Source organism: Salvelinus namaycush, chromosome 10, assembly GCF_016432855.1.
Source record: "Salvelinus namaycush isolate Seneca chromosome 10, SaNama_1.0, whole genome shotgun sequence".
Classification (NCBI taxonomy): Eukaryota; Metazoa; Chordata; class Actinopteri; order Salmoniformes; family Salmonidae; genus Salvelinus; species Salvelinus namaycush.
The window spans coordinates 43,528,304-43,545,120 of NC_052316.1; the positions used below are offsets into that span (position 1 = coordinate 43,528,304).

Consider the following 16,817-nt stretch of genomic DNA (forward strand, 5'->3'; position numbering starts at 1 on the left):
CTTCAGGGCAGATCACAGCAGAAAGCTTTGTTTAGATATGATCAAATAGACCAGCTAAAGTCATCCTACCATTACAGACTGTATACTATAGACCAGCTAAAGTCATCCTACCATTACAGACTGTATACTATAGACCAGCTAAAGTCATCCTACCATTACAGACTGTATACTATAGACCAGCTAAAGTCATCCTACCATTACAAGACTGTATACTATAGACCAGCTAAAGTCATCCTACCATTACAGACTGTATACTATAGACCAGCTAAAGTCATCCTACCATTACAAGACTGTATACTATAGACCAGCTAAAGTCATCCTACCATTACAAGACTGTATACTATAGACCAGCTAAAGTTATCCTACCATTACAAGACTGTATACTATAGACCAGCTAAAGTTATCCTACCATTACAAGACTGTATACTATAGACCAGCTAAAGTCATCCTACCATTACAAGACTGTATACTATAGACCAGCTAAAGTCATCCTACCATTACAAGACTGTATACTATAGACCAGCTAAAGTCATCCTACCATTACAAGACTGTATACTATAGACCAGCTAAAGTCATCCTACCATTACAAGACTGTATACTATAGACCAGCTAAAGTCATCCTACCATTACAGACTGTATACTATAGACCAGCTAAAGTCATCCTACCATTACAAGACTGTATACTATAGACCAGCTAAAGTCATCCTACCATTACAAGACTGTATACTCTGTTGTATGAACTTTGTAACGCACTGTATGTCTTATATTTCTCAAATGACGCTCTGCAGGATTCCCTCTCAAGATAAGCTGTTATCTTGGCATATGGGGATATTCTACTGGAGACACACCTCCGGGTTCTCTCTCTGAAATCATCTGGTGGGTCTACATTAAAATATCTCCTTATCTAGCAAGCAACCTTCAGCAATGACACAGCCAACCACCTGTAGCTACGTATATGCAATGTACTTTATATCAAGTAACCAGAAAAGACGACAACATGTAAGCTATTGACCGTGGCTAATGCCATCATAGCAAACTTAATGAGGCATGATACTGGCAGGTAACCTCATCGTGTTTAGGAGTTTTTAATAGACTAGCGAATGGCATTGTAACATTACATGGTTGTCTCCCATGCCTACGTGTGAATGCTAACTATGTAGGTTCAATGTTAGCTAGCTAGTTAACATTAGCTATAACTAGCAATGCAAATGGCTTTCTGTTACTACTCAGATCCTACACGTAACGTTACCCATCGAGCCAGCAAGCTAACTTTCGCTAGCTAGCTACCAGTACGCTTTAACTTGCATTGAAAATGACTTCCTGACAAAATTTGACACATATAATATCTGAAAATGTAGATAGACTCTTACCCGTATGTATACATGGATGAAAGCTTCACAGCAGACTGTAACCCTTTAACCTGTAACTCAGTTTTGTTTGTAGCTACATCTTGTTTGGCCCGAGTTGTGTCAAGTCACTCCGGTTCACACTGCCAGTGTGCTAGCGAGTAGACCGTGTTACGGGATTTTTGTGTTTAATGACTAAAATATGTATACATTTGACTTAGAATTATAACTCATAAATGTTGAATGTCATGTGTCAAATAATTATCTTACAAATTCTTATTTATGGGCAGAGTGTTTTAATTGAATTGGTTGACAAACAGGAATCCAAATTCCTTTAACAAACGTCACAACTTTTTCCCACTGAATTTTGTTGATAGCACCTGCTAAATTCAGGATAGCAATGTTGTTGAGAGCAGTAGCAACACTTTTGCAGTTATTCAAGGCTAATGTTATATCTTTCAAAAAAATCCGCAGTAGCAGAGATTATCTACACATACTGAGCAGCTCACGTTAGAGACAGAAGCATGTTACATGGCAGACCAATCCGAACTCATCTCCGAGCATGTCCAGCCCATCCATTATCTCAGCCAATCAAGTTCCTTCTTTTTCCGTGGCTAAACCAACTAGGCTCATAATTTAACAATTGTATTCGTATTTACAGATGGGATACAAGTCTGTTATTAAGGCACATGAAAGTTCACATGAAGGCATTTCTGCCAATATCCAGCAACTTTGCACAGCGATTGAAGAGGAGTGGGACAACAGTCCACAGGCCACAATCAACAGCCTGATTAACTCTATGTGAAGGAGATGTGTCGAGCTGCATGAGGCAAATGGTGGTCACACCAGATGCTGACTGGTTTTCTTATCCACGCCTCTACTTTAAACAAAAAAGTTATCTGTGACCAACAGACAAATATCTATATTTCAAGTCATTTGAAATCCATAGATCAGGGTTTAATGAATTTATTTCAATTGACTGATTTCCTAATATGAACTGTAACAGTAAAATCTTTGAAATTGTTGCATGTTGCGTTTATATTTTTGTTCAGTATATACTACCTTCTTGCATCTACGCTCTCTCCTCCTCTCAACTTTTCCCTTCACTTGTGGACTTCAGTGCACAACACATCAGCTGTCTGTGACCAGGCGAAAAAAACCTTTCCAAGCCAAACTTCTACACCATAACCGCTACATACAGCCTACCTCGTTTTCACCATATTAATGTCATAGTCAACATACTGTAGCTACTAAAACTAACGTGTTAGTAAGCCTGCTACAATCATGCAGTACAGTGTATCTCAAACAGTTTTGCAGTTACATCGGTGGGCTCCGGTGGCAATAAATGAATCAAACCAAAACCTTACCTTGACATGGAAGAGTTCCAGTTTTGGATAGCCAGCTAGCTAACATAGCAAACATCTCTGTTTGAACCAGGTGTTTGACTAGGCTAAAGTAGCTAGCTGTATTTGCTAGCTAACAATCTGATGTCAATCTGATGTCATAGTCTCAGCACTGTCTGGTAACAATCTACAATCCATAATCCAACAATCTGATGTCATATATATATATATATATACTGTATTTATATACTGTATATACTGTACAACTGTTGTGGAAATGTCGATCCAAAGATTATGGCAGAGACTCTTTAATGATGAAATAGAACACTCTTTAATCAAGCAGAATAAATGAATAATGAATCATGAATAAATGGTTCCATGTCCCTTATATAGTGTGAGGTTATAATACAATCATAATCTTTACACAACAGTTCTTTCAATACTAGCAACAGTTCCGGAACACAATGGCCTTGTGTTAGGGTGCAGACATACCAGGAGTCTATAAAAGGCATAACATCACAGTGTCACGCCCTGACCTTAGATATCTCTGTTTTCTATATATTTTGGTTAGGTCAGGGTGTGACTAGGGTGGGTACTCTAGGGTTTTTTGTATGTCTAGGGTTTTTGTAGGTCTAGGGGTTTTTGTATATCTATGTTGGCCTGATATGGTTCCCAATCAGAGACAGCTGTTTATCGTTGTCTCTGATTGGGGATCATATTTAGGCAGCCCTTTTTCCCACTTTCTGGTGTGGGATCTTGACTATGTGTAGTTGCCTGTCAGCACTATATTGTATAGCGTTTCGGTTGTTATTTTGTTAGTTTGTTCTGTGTTCATTCTTTTAATAAAGAGAATGTACGCATACGACGCTGCCCCATGGTCCGATCCTTTCAACGAACGTGACACACAGTCCAACACAAAACATATCCCTTGTAACGTCCTGACCAGAGTTCTTATGTGTTTTGCTTGTTTAGTGTTGGTCAGGACGTGAGCTGGGTGGGAATTCTATGTTGTGTGTCTAGTTCGTCTGTTTCTGTGTTCAGCCTAATATGGTTCTCAATCAGAGACAGCTGTCAATCGTTGTCCCTGATTGAGAATCATATATAGGTGGCTTGTTTTGTGTTGGGGATTGTGGTGGTTGTTTCCTGTCTCTGTGTTTTGCACCAGATAGGACTGGCTCGGTTTTCACGTTTGTTATTTTGTAGTTTGTATAGTGTTCACGTTATTGTCTTTCTTTATTAAACATGTTGAACACTAACTGCGCTGCATTTTGGTCCTCTCCTTCATCCCAGGAAGAAAGCCGTTACATCCCTTGAGATGTTACAACAGCTCACCCCAAATTCTGCCTCCACAATTCCCCCTTTGACACTATAGAAACCATAAGCATCACCATATATGATATATCTGAGCTGTTGTCAGACAGAACTTAAAACCTTCTGGTTTCTGTAAAATTGGCATTTTACACAGAATGTGGCTCCTGAAAGGTAACTTAATAACAATCTGGGGAAAAGGGAGGTTTTTAGGGATCAGAATAATTTCTATGACAGTTACTATCATCTCCAATAAGGCAATTTGGATCCCCTATAAAGGGTGACACAGTGACGAGATCTGTCAGGTCATTCAAGTTTACTTCTGTGGTCACATGACCATCTGGTGGAGGGAAGATACTTCTGTTTCACACAATCTCCTTACTGTTAAAGGAATTTAATTCCTATATCAACCAATTCAATTAAACACTCTGCCCATACATAAGAATTTGTAAGATACTTATCAGCATTGAATGGACAGAAACCAGTCTCAAAATCAATCAATCAATAGCGTTTATTCTCGAGAGTACTGATCATAGTACAATTTACATCAGGTTATATAATAAAACTGACGTCATAGGTTTTAAAATGTCCTTCCTCCTCTCGGATACAATGGCAGTACAGTTAGCGTTCTCACATTACTGTCTGCCACGTGTTAAACAATCTGCAACCAACCCAAGGTCTCTCCCCTCCCTGGGTAGAGACAGAATGTCCTGTAAGGAACACATCATTCCAGCCTGTCTGAAGATAACTCCATTCTTTCTAACAAGGAACACATTATATTCAGCATTATGATTATAACAACATTCATTCACCCATACAGTAACATAGTAGTTTTCTGTTTAGTTATAATTCATCCATACAGTAACATAGTAGTATTCTGTTTAGTTATAATTCACCCATACAGTAACATAGTAGTATTCTGTTTAGTTATAATTCACCCATACAGTAACATAGTAGTATTCTGTTTAGTTATAATTCACCCATACAGTAACATAGTAGTATTCTGTTTAGTTATAATTCATCCATACAGTAACATAGTAGTATTCTGTTTAGTTATAATTCATCCATACAGTAACATAGTAGTATTCTGTTTAGTTATAATTCACCCATACAGTAACATAGTAGTATTCTGTTTAGTTATAATTCATCCATACAGTAACATAGTAGTATTCTGTTTAGTTATAATTCATCCATACAGTAACATAGTAGTATTCTGTTTAGTTATAATTCATCCATACAGTAACATAGTAGTATTCTGTTTAGTTATAATTCACCCATACAGTAACATAGTAGTATTCTGTTTAGTTATAATTCATCCATACAGTAACATAGTAGTATTCTGTTTAGTTATAATTCATCCATACAGTAACATAGTAGTATTCTGTTTAGTTATAATTCACCCATACAGTAACATAGTAGTATTCTGTTTAGTTATAATTCACCCATACAGTAACATAGTAGTATTCTGTTTAGTTATAATTCATCCATACAGTAACATAGTAGTATTCTGTTTAGTTATAATTCACCCATACAGTAACATAGTAGTTTTCTGTTTAGTTATAATTCATCCATACAGTAACATAGTAGTATTCTGTTTAGTTATAATTCTAAGTTAAATGTATACATATGTTAGTCATTATCCATAAAAATCCCGTAACACGTACCAACAGACTCAGTAACCCCATTGGAATCTCCCCCCCCCCCTTATTCATTCTTTATTAAGTTGTTAAACATATTTCTATGTGGTGTGTCCTTTCTGAAGTAGTGATTATGTAGAAACAAATACATAGAGAAATAAACATTCTAAGTCAGAGGTAGAGCTAGTTGCAAGAACGCTCGGGTCTCAAAGAGTTAATTTGAATAACAGGATGTTGGTTTTGGACCTTGTAATCTAAGGGAAACGTTTTTGTCATTAGACACAGCCCACAGTGAGACATTCACATATAAACCAGGAGTCCGATCACAGTAAGTACTGTTGCTGATCTTTGACTAATGCTAATTTATAATAATCAACAGTACCATAAAAGGTGTGTGTGTGTGTGTGTGTGTGGACATGTTTAACTATACTTGTGAGGACCAGCTTTAGGGTTAGGGGCTAGAGGAAATATGTTAGTAAAACAGGACTGTGTGTGGGTGTTACATAATTACATGTCTTCTTACCCACCTTATTCTTAGATGGAGATTGGTGACATGATTGAGATAAACAGAGGTCAATACAAACACTGGGCTCTGTACATTGGAAATGGAGAGGTCATCCATGTGGTAACTCCAGGTATGATGTTTATCTGGAAATGTATTTGTGGTAGCCTATATTCCAATTCCAGAATTGGGGCAGGGTGTAAACATTATCTGAAGTCAAATGGTAACAGCAGAGTACTGATCAAATGCTCTAACCACTAGGCTACCTGCTGCCCCTAACAGCAGAGTACTGGTCCAATGCTCTAACCACTAGGCTACCTGCTGCCCCTAACAGCAGAGTACTGGCCCAATGCTCTAACCACTAGGCTACCTGCTGCCCCTAACAGCAGAGTACTGGACCAATGCTCTAACCACTAGGCTACCTGCTGCCCCTAACAGCAGAATACTGGCCCAATGCTCTAACCACTAGTCTACCTGCCGCCCCTAACAGCAGAGTACTGGCCCAATGCTCTAACCACTAGGCTACCTGCTGCCTCGAACAGCAGAGTACTGGCCCAATGCTCTAACCACTAGTCTACCTGCTGCCCCTAACAGCAGAGTACTGGCCCAATGCTCTAACCACTAGTCTACCTGCTGCCCCTAACAGCAGAGTACTGGCCCAATGCTCTAACCACTAGGCTACCTGCTGCCCCTAACAGCAGAGTACTGGCCCGATGCTCTAACCACTAGTCTACCTGCTGCCTCGAACAGCAGAGTACTGGCCCGATGCTCTAACCACTAGTCTACCTGCTGCCCCTAACAGCAGAGTACTGGCCCAATGCTCTAACCACTAGGCTACCTGCTTCCCCTAACAGCATAGTACTGGCCCAATGCTCTAACAACTAGGCTACCTGCTACCCCTAACAGCAGAGTACTGGCCCAATGCTCTAACCACTAGGCTACCTGCTTCTCCTAACAGCATAGTACTGGCCCAATGCTCTAACCACTAGGCTACCTGCTGCCCCTAACAGCAGAGTACTGGCCCAATGCTCTAACCACTAGGCTACCTGCTGCCCCTAACAGCAAAGTACTGGCCCAATGCTCTAACCACTAGACTACCTCCCCTAACAGCAGAGTACTGGCCCAATGCTCTAATCACTAGGCTACTTGCCTCCCTTAACAGCAGAGTACTGGCCCAATGCTCTAACCACTAGACTACCTCCCTTAACAGCAGAGTACTGGCCCAATGCTCGAATCACTAGTCTACCTGCCTCCCTTAACAGCAGAGTACTGGCCCAATGCTCTAACCAATAGGCTACCTGCTACCCCTAACAGCAGGGTACTGGCCCAATGCTCTAACCACTAGGCTACCTGCCTCCCCTAACAGCAGAGTACTGGCCCAATGCTCTAACCACTAGGCTACCTGCTGCCCTTAACAGCAGAGTACTGGCCCAATGCTCTAACCACTAGGCTACCTGCCTCCCTTACCAGCAGAGTACTGGCCCAATACTCTAACCACTAGGCTACCTGCTACCCCTAACAGCATAGTACTGGCCCAATGCTCTAACCACTAGGCTACCTGCTACCCCTAACAGCATAGTACTGGCCCAATGCTCTAACCACTAGGCTACCTGCTGCCCCTAACAGCAGACTACTGGCCCAATGCTCTAATCACTAGGCTACCTGCTGCCCCCAACAGCAGAGTACTGGCCCAATGCTCGAATCACTAGGCTACCTGCCTCCCTTGACAGCAGAGTCCTGGCCCAATGCTCTAACCACTAGGCTACCTGCCTCCCTTAACAGCAGAGTCCTGGCCCAATGCTCTAACCACTAGGCTACCTGCCTCCCTTAACAGCAGAGTACTGGCCCAATGCTCTAACCACTAGGCTACCTGCTGCCTCGAACAGCAGAGTACTGGCCCAATGCTCTAACCACTAGTCTACCTGCTGCCCCTAACAGCAGAGTCCTGGCCCAATGCTCTAACCACTAGGCTACCTGCTGCCCCTAACAGCAGAGTACTGGCCCAATGCTCTAACCACTAGGCTACCTGCTGCCCCGAACAGCAGAGTACTGGCCCAATGCTCTAACCACTAGGCTACCTGCTGCCCCTAACAGCAGAGTACTGGTCCAATGCTCTAACCACTAGGCTACCTGCTGCCCCTAACAGCAGAGTACTGGCCCGATGCTCTAACCACTAGTCTACCTGCTGCCTCGAACAGCAGAGTACTGGCCCAATGCTCTAACCACTAGTCTACCTGCTTCCCCTAACAGCATAGAACTGGCCCAATGCTCTAACAACTAGGCTACTTGCTACCCCTAACAGCAGAGTACTGGCCCAATGCTCTAACCACTAGGCTACCTGCTTCTCCTAACAGCATAGTACTGGCCCAATGCTCTAACCACTAGGCTACCTGCTGCCCCTAACAGCAGCGTACTGGCCCAATGCTCTAACCACTAGGCTACCTGCTGCCCCTAACAGCTAAGTACTGGCCCAATGCTCTAACCACTAGGCTACCTCCCCTAACAGCAGAGTACTGGCCCAATGCTCTAATCACTAGGCTACTTGCCTCCCTTAACAGCAGAGTACTGGCCCAATGCTCGAATCACTAGTCTACCTGCCTCCCTTAACAGCAGAGTACTGGCCCAATGCTCTAACCAATAGGCTACCTGCTACCCCTAACAGCAGGGTACTGGCCCAATGCTCTAACCACTAGGCTACCTGCCTCCCCTAACAGCAGAGTACTGGCCCAATGCTTTAATCACTAGGCTACCTGCTGACCCTAACAGCAGAGTACTGGCCCAATGCTCTAACCACTAGGCTACCTGCTGCCCTTAACAGCAGAGTACTGGCCCAATGCTCTAACCACTAGGCTACCTGCTGCCCTTAACAGCAGAGTACTGGCCCAATGCTCTAACCACTAGGCTACCTGCCTCCCTTACCAGCAGAGTACTGGCCCAATACTCGAACCACTAGGCTACCTGCTACCTCGAACAGCAGAGTACTGGCCCAATGCTCTAACCACTAGGCTACCTGCTACCCCTAACAGCATAGTACTGGCCCAATGCTCTAACCACTAGGCTACCTGCTGCCCCTAACAGCAGACTACTGGCCCAATGCTCTAATCACTAGGCTACCTGCTGCCCCTAACAGCAGAGTACTGGTCCAATGCTCTAACCACTAGGCAACCTGCTTCCCCTAACAGCAGAGTACTGGCCCGATGCTCTAACCACTAGTCTACCTGCTGCCTCGAACAGCAGAATACTGTCCCAATGCTCTAACCACTAGGCTACCTCCCCTAACAGCAGAGTACTGGCCCAATGCTCTAATCACTAGGCTACTTGCCTCCCTTAACAGCAGAGTACTGGCCCAATGCTCTAATCACTAGGCTACTTGCCTCCCTTAACAGCAGAGTACTGGTCCAATGCTCTAACCACTAGGCTACCTGCTGACCCTAACAGCAGAGTACTGGACCAATGCTCTAATCACTAGGCTACCTGCTGCCCCTAACAGCAGAGTACTGGCCCAATGCTCGAATCACTAGGCTACCTGCTGCCCCTAACAGCAGAGTACTGGCCCAATGCTCTAACCACTAGGCTACCTGCTGCCCCTAACAGCATAGTACTGGCCCAATGCTCTAACCACTAGGCTACCTGCTGCCCCTAACAGCAGAGTACTGGCCCAATGCTCTAACCACTAGGCTACCTGCTGCCCTTAACAGCAGAGTACTGGCCCAATGCTCTAACCACTAGGCTACCTGCCTCCCCTAACAGCAGAGTACTGGCCCAATGCTCTAACCACTAGGCTACCTGCTGACCCTAACAGCAGAGTACTGGCCCAATGCTCTAACCACTAGGCTACCTGCTGCCCTTAACAGCAGAGTACTGGCCCAATGCTCTAACCACTAGGCTACCTGCCTCCCCTAACAGCAGAGTACTGGCCCAATGCTCTAACCACTAGGCTACCTGCTGACCCTAACAGCAGAGTACTGGCCCAATGCTCTAACCACTAGGCTACCTGCTGCCCCTAACAGCAGACTACTGGCCCAATGCTCTAACCACTAGGCTACCTGCTGACCCTAACAGCAGAGTACTGGCCCAATGCTCTAACCACTAGGCTACCTGCTGCCCCTAACAGCAGACTACTGGCCCAATGCTCTAACCACTAGGCTACCTGCCTCCCTTACCAGCAGAGTACTGGCCCAATACTCTAACCACTAGGCTACCTGCTACCCCTAACAGCATAGTACTGGCCCAATGCTCTAACCACTAGGCTACCTGCTGCCCCTAACAGCAGACTACTGGCCCAATGCTCTAACCACTAGGCTACCTCCCCTAACAGCAGAGTACTGGCCCAATGCTCTAATCACTAGGCTACTTGCCTCCCTTAACAGCAGAGTACTGGCCCAATGCTCTAATCACTAGGCTACTTGCCTCCCTTAACAGCAGAGTACTGGTCCAATGCTCTAACCACTAGGCTACCTGCTGACCCTAACAGCAGAGTACTGGACCAATGCTCTAATCACTAGGCTACCTGCTGCCCCTAACAGCAGAGTACTGGCCCAATGCTCGAATCACTAGGCTACCTGCTGCCCCTAACAGCAGAGTACTGGCCCAATGCTCTAACCACTAGGCTACCTGCTGCCCCTAACAGCATAGTACTGGCCCAATGCTCTAACCACTAGGCTACCTGCTGCCCCTAACAGCAGAGTACTGGCCCAATGCTCTAACCACTAGGCTACCTGCTGCCCTTAACAGCAGAGTACTGGCCCAATGCTCTAACCACTAGGCTACCTGCCTCCCCTAACAGCAGAGTACTGGCCCAATGCTCTAACCACTAGGCTACCTGCTGCCCCTAACAGCAGAGTACTGGCCCAATGCTCTAACCACTAGGCTACCTGCTGCCCCGAACAGCAGAGTACTGGCCCAATGCTCTAACCACTAGGCTACCTGCTGCCCCTAACAGCAGAGTACTGGTCCAATGCTCTAACCACTAGGCTACCTGCTGCCCCTAACAGCAGAGTACTGGCCCGATGCTCTAACCACTAGTCTACCTGCTGCCTCGAACAGCAGAGTACTGGCCCAATGCTCTAACCACTAGTCTACCTGCTTCCCCTAACAGCATAGAACTGGCCCAATGCTCTAACAACTAGGCTACTTGCTACCCCTAACAGCAGAGTACTGGCCCAATGCTCTAACCACTAGGCTACCTGCTTCTCCTAACAGCATAGTACTGGCCCAATGCTCTAACCACTAGGCTACCTGCTGCCCCTAACAGCAGCGTACTGGCCCAATGCTCTAACCACTAGGCTACCTGCTGCCCCTAACAGCTAAGTACTGGCCCAATGCTCTAACCACTAGGCTACCTCCCCTAACAGCAGAGTACTGGCCCAATGCTCTAATCACTAGGCTACTTGCCTCCCTTAACAGCAGAGTACTGGCCCAATGCTCGAATCACTAGTCTACCTGCCTCCCTTAACAGCAGAGTACTGGCCCAATGCTCTAACCAATAGGCTACCTGCTACCCCTAACAGCAGGGTACTGGCCCAATGCTCTAACCACTAGGCTACCTGCCTCCCCTAACAGCAGAGTACTGGCCCAATGCTTTAATCACTAGGCTACCTGCTGACCCTAACAGCAGAGTACTGGCCCAATGCTCTAACCACTAGGCTACCTGCTGCCCTTAACAGCAGAGTACTGGCCCAATGCTCTAACCACTAGGCTACCTGCTGCCCTTAACAGCAGAGTACTGGCCCAATGCTCTAACCACTAGGCTACCTGCCTCCCTTACCAGCAGAGTACTGGCCCAATACTCGAACCACTAGGCTACCTGCTACCTCGAACAGCAGAGTACTGGCCCAATGCTCTAACCACTAGGCTACCTGCTACCCCTAACAGCATAGTACTGGCCCAATGCTCTAACCACTAGGCTACCTGCTGCCCCTAACAGCAGACTACTGGCCCAATGCTCTAATCACTAGGCTACCTGCTGCCCCTAACAGCAGAGTACTGGCCCAATGCTCGAATCACTAGGCTACCTGCCTCCCTTGACAGCAGAGTACTGGTCCAATGCTCTAACCACTAGGCAACCTGCTTCCCCTAACAGCAGAGTACTGGCCCGATGCTCTAACCACTAGTCTACCTGCTGCCTCGAACAGCAGAGTACTGGCCCAATACTCTAACCACTAGTCTACCTGCTTCCCCTAACAGCATAGTACTGGCCCAATGCTCTAACAACTAGGCTACCTGCTACCCCTAACAGCAGAGTACTGGGCCAATGCTCTAACCACTAGGCTACCTGCTTCTCCTAACAGCATAGTACTGGCCCAATGCTCTAACCACTAGGCTACCTGCTGCCCCTAACAGCAGAGTACTGGCCCAATGCTCTAACCACTAGGCTACCTGCTGCCCCTAACAGCAGAATACTGTCCCAATGCTCTAACCACTAGGCTACCTCCCCTAACAGCAGAGTACTGGCCCAATGCTCTAATCACTAGGCTACTTGCCTCCCTTAACAGCAGAGTACTGGCCCAATGCTCTAATCACTAGGCTACTTGCCTCCCTTAACAGCAGAGTACTGGTCCAATGCTCTAACCACTAGGCTACCTGCTGACCCTAACAGCAGAGTACTGGACCAATGCTCTAATCACTAGGCTACCTGCTGCCCCTAACAGCAGAGTACTGGCCCAATGCTCGAATCACTAGGCTACCTGCTGCCCCTAACAGCAGAGTACTGGCCCAATGCTCTAACCACTAGGCTACCTGCTGCCCCTAACAGCATAGTACTGGCCCAATGCTCTAACCACTAGGCTACCTGCTGCCCCTAACAGCAGAGTACTGGCCCAATGCTCTAACCACTAGGCTACCTGCTGCCCTTAACAGCAGAGTACTGGCCCAATGCTCTAACCACTAGGCTACCTGCCTCCCCTAACAGCAGAGTACTGGCCCAATGCTCTAACCACTAGGCTACCTGCCTCCCCTAACAGCAGAGTACTGGCCCAATGCTCTAACCACTAGGCTACCTGCTGACCCTAACAGCAGAGTACTGGCCCAATGCTCTAACCACTAGGCTACCTGCTGCCCCTAACAGCAGACTACTGGCCCAATGCTCTAACCACTAGGCTACCTGCTGACCCTAACAGCAGAGTACTGGCCCAATGCTCTAACCACTAGGCTACCTGCTGCCCCTAACAGCAGACTACTGGCCCAATGCTCTAACCACTAGGCTACCTGCCTCCCTTACCAGCAGAGTACTGGCCCAATACTCTAACCACTAGGCTACCTGCTACCCCTAACAGCATAGTACTGGCCCAATGCTCTAACCACTAGGCTACCTGCTGCCCCTAACAGCAGACTACTGGCCCAATGCTCTAACCACTAGGCTACCTCCCCTAACAGCAGAGTACTGGCCCAATGCTCTAATCACTAGGCTACTTGCCTCCCTTAACAGCAGAGTACTGGCCCAATGCTCTAATCACTAGGCTACTTGCCTCCCTTAACAGCAGAGTACTGGTCCAATGCTCTAACCACTAGGCTACCTGCTGACCCTAACAGCAGAGTACTGGACCAATGCTCTAATCACTAGGCTACCTGCTGCCCCTAACAGCAGAGTACTGGCCCAATGCTCGAATCACTAGGCTACCTGCTGCCCCTAACAGCAGAGTACTGGCCCAATGCTCTAACCACTAGGCTACCTGCTGCCCCTAACAGCATAGTACTGGCCCAATGCTCTAACCACTAGGCTACCTGCTGCCCCTAACAGCAGAGTACTGGCCCAATGCTCTAACCACTAGGCTACCTGCTGCCCTTAACAGCAGAGTACTGGCCCAATGCTCTAACCACTAGGCTACCTGCCTCCCCTAACAGCAGAGTACTGGCCCAATGCTCTAACCACTAGGCTACCTGCTGACCCTAACAGCAGAGTACTGGCCCAATGCTCTAACCACTAGGCTACCTGCTGCCCTTAACAGCAGAGTACTGGCCCAATGCTCTAACCACTAGGCTACCTGCCTCCCCTAACAGCAGAGTACTGGCCCAATGCTCTAACCACTAGGCTACCTGCTGACCCTAACAGCAGAGTACTGGCCCAATGCTCTAACCACTAGGCTACCTGCTGCCCCTAACAGCAGACTACTGGCCCAATGCTCTAACCACTAGGCTACCTGCTGACCCTAACAGCAGAGTACTGGCCCAATGCTCTAACCACTAGGCTACCTGCTGCCCCTAACAGCAGACTACTGGCCCAATGCTCTAACCACTAGGCTACCTGCCTCCCTTACCAGCAGAGTACTGGCCCAATACTCTAACCACTAGGCTACCTGCTACCCCTAACAGCATAGTACTGGCCCAATGCTCTAACCACTAGGCTACCTGCTGCCCCTAACAGCAGACTACTGGCCCAATGCTCTAATCACTAGGCTACCTGCTGCCCCTAACAGCAGAGTACTGTCCCAATGCTCTAACCACTAGACTACCTTCTTCTCCTAACAGCAGAGTACTGGCCCAATGCTCTAACCACTAGGCTACCTGCCTCCCTTAACAGCAGAGTCCTGGCCCAATGCTCTAACCACTAGGCTACCTGCCTCCCTTAACAGCAGAGTACTGGCCAAATGCTCTAACCACTAGGCTACCTGTTGCCCCTAACAGCATAGTACTGGCCCAATGCTCTAACCACTAGGCTACCTGCTGCCCCTAACAGCAGAGTACTGGCCCAATGCTCTAACCACTAGGCTACCTGCTGCCCCTAACAGCAGAGTACTGGCCCAATGCTCTAACCACTAGGCTACCTGCTGCCCCTAACAGCAGAGTACTGGCCCAATGCTCTAACCACTAGGCTACCTGCTGCCCCTAACAGCAGAGTACTGGACCAATGCTCTAACCACTAGGCTACCTGCTGCTCCTAACAGCAGAGTACTGGCCCAATGCTCTAACCACTAGGCTACCTGCTGCTCCTAACAGCAGAGTACTGGCCCAATGCTCTAACCACTAGGCTACCTGCTGCCCCTAACCCTAACCACTAGGCTACCTGCTGCCCCTAACAGCAGAGTACTGGCCCAATGCTCTAACCACTAGGCTACCTGCTGCCCTTAACAGCAGAGTAAAACTGATATCTGAACATGGTCGATGGAGTCAGAACTTTATGAACGTAATCAATCAGCTACAGCATCTGCTGTGTTCTCTCAGTCTCTTTATTTCTCTCATCAGCAAAACACAAACCTTTTTCTTTCCTCCTGTTTTGTAGATGGGCCTTCAAGAGTAGCTTTCTGCAGTGTTAGCTCATCCAGCGGCAGTCTTTCCTGTAAAGGCACGATTACAATAGAGATGTTAAAGGATGTGGCAGCAGGGAATACTTACAAAATCCACAACTACTTGGATGACGAGTTCAAACCAAGGCCGACTGACGTCATTATGGGGGATGTGGACATAATGAGAGGCCACACAATAGAATATGGCCTCCTTGGAAACAACTGCGAGCATTTTGTTACTTTCCTCCGTTATGGCAAATCAAAGTCCCAACAGGTAGCCATGACAGTATAATTGAGAGAATATTTGAATTAATGCTTTGCTTGATGAGATGCACTCCATATTCATTTGTTTTCTGCTTGTCTTTTTCCTTTTAGGCAGATGACTTCATGAAGAATTTGTTCATTGGTTCTGGCCTGCTTAGTGGAGTGGTTGCTGTTACCGTTGTTGCCGCTGCTTTAGCAATCAAAGCTTTTACATAGGTACCTTGGATCTTTCATGAGTCCATGGAGAATGTCAGTGATGCAAAATGTTGTTTCTAGCCTAATGAATAAAGGACCATCTCAAAGACCAATGTGGTTGTGTGGTCATCTTTCCTTCAAATCAAACAGAAAATTAAATTAAGATACCAGTGTTTATAACAGAGGTGTGGACTCGAGTCACATGACTTGGACTCAAGTCAGACTCGAGTCACAAATATGATGACTTACAACTCAACTTTGAATTTAATACCAATGACTCGTGTCTTAACTTGGACTTGAGCCTTTTGACTCGAACTGACTTGATACCCTCCCCAAGCCCAAATATTAAAAATGATGCTATTTAAAAAGTGTGCAGCGCATCGACTCTTCATTGAACGGATTACAGTTTGAATCAGACAGCAGTCAATCAAATTGTGGCAGCTGAGGAAAAAGTTGCGCGTGGCAGTGCAGAGGAACATCGGTGGGTAAATTCAGATAGAGCCCTTGGAAAGATGATACCCAAAATTATTATTTTCGAATATAAAGACTACGCTGTAGTCGACAAACAAACGTATTGCAACTTGGAAAACATGCGGGAAGAAAATTACAGACGGAGGCGCAACAACTTCCAACTTTGTTGGACATTTGAAGCTGCACAAAGAACGGTAAGTCGTGGCTAATATAGCCGACAGCTATATATAACTTTGCTAGTGTAGCATGTAGGCTAACGTAACGTTAAATAAATGAGCCTCCACACAGTCAGTCAGTGTGGGAATGTGATCATTGCACCCAAGATTGAGCTACAACTGGCTAGGCAGTTGGTAGCCTAAAGCCTGTCTGATGTTACTGCTGTTCCTAAAACCATTGACATATGTTAGCATACTGTTACCACACACAGATAGGTTGTGTTTGTGTGTGCGGGTGTTAAGGTTGGGCGATTGTCTACAAGCCTACATCGCCCGATTGCGATCCTCGATAGTCGATCGCTATGGGGGGGAGGA

The 16,817-nt window shown here is 46.4% G+C and overlaps 1 protein-coding gene across 1 annotated transcript; it reads left to right on the forward strand.

The window, feature by feature from the left end:
• The first annotated feature begins 5,830 nt into the window (after positions 1-5,830).
• Positions 5,831-15,929, forward strand: LOC120055052 (phospholipase A and acyltransferase 4-like). Its single transcript, XM_039002915.1, has 4 exons — positions 5,831-5,962; positions 6,173-6,269; positions 15,354-15,631; positions 15,733-15,929. The coding sequence occupies exons 2-4, from the start codon at positions 6,173-6,175 to the stop codon at positions 15,835-15,837; spliced, it is 480 nt and encodes a 159-aa protein (XP_038858843.1). The 5' UTR covers positions 5,831-5,962; the 3' UTR covers positions 15,838-15,929.
• The last annotated feature ends 888 nt before the right edge of the window (positions 15,930-16,817 follow it).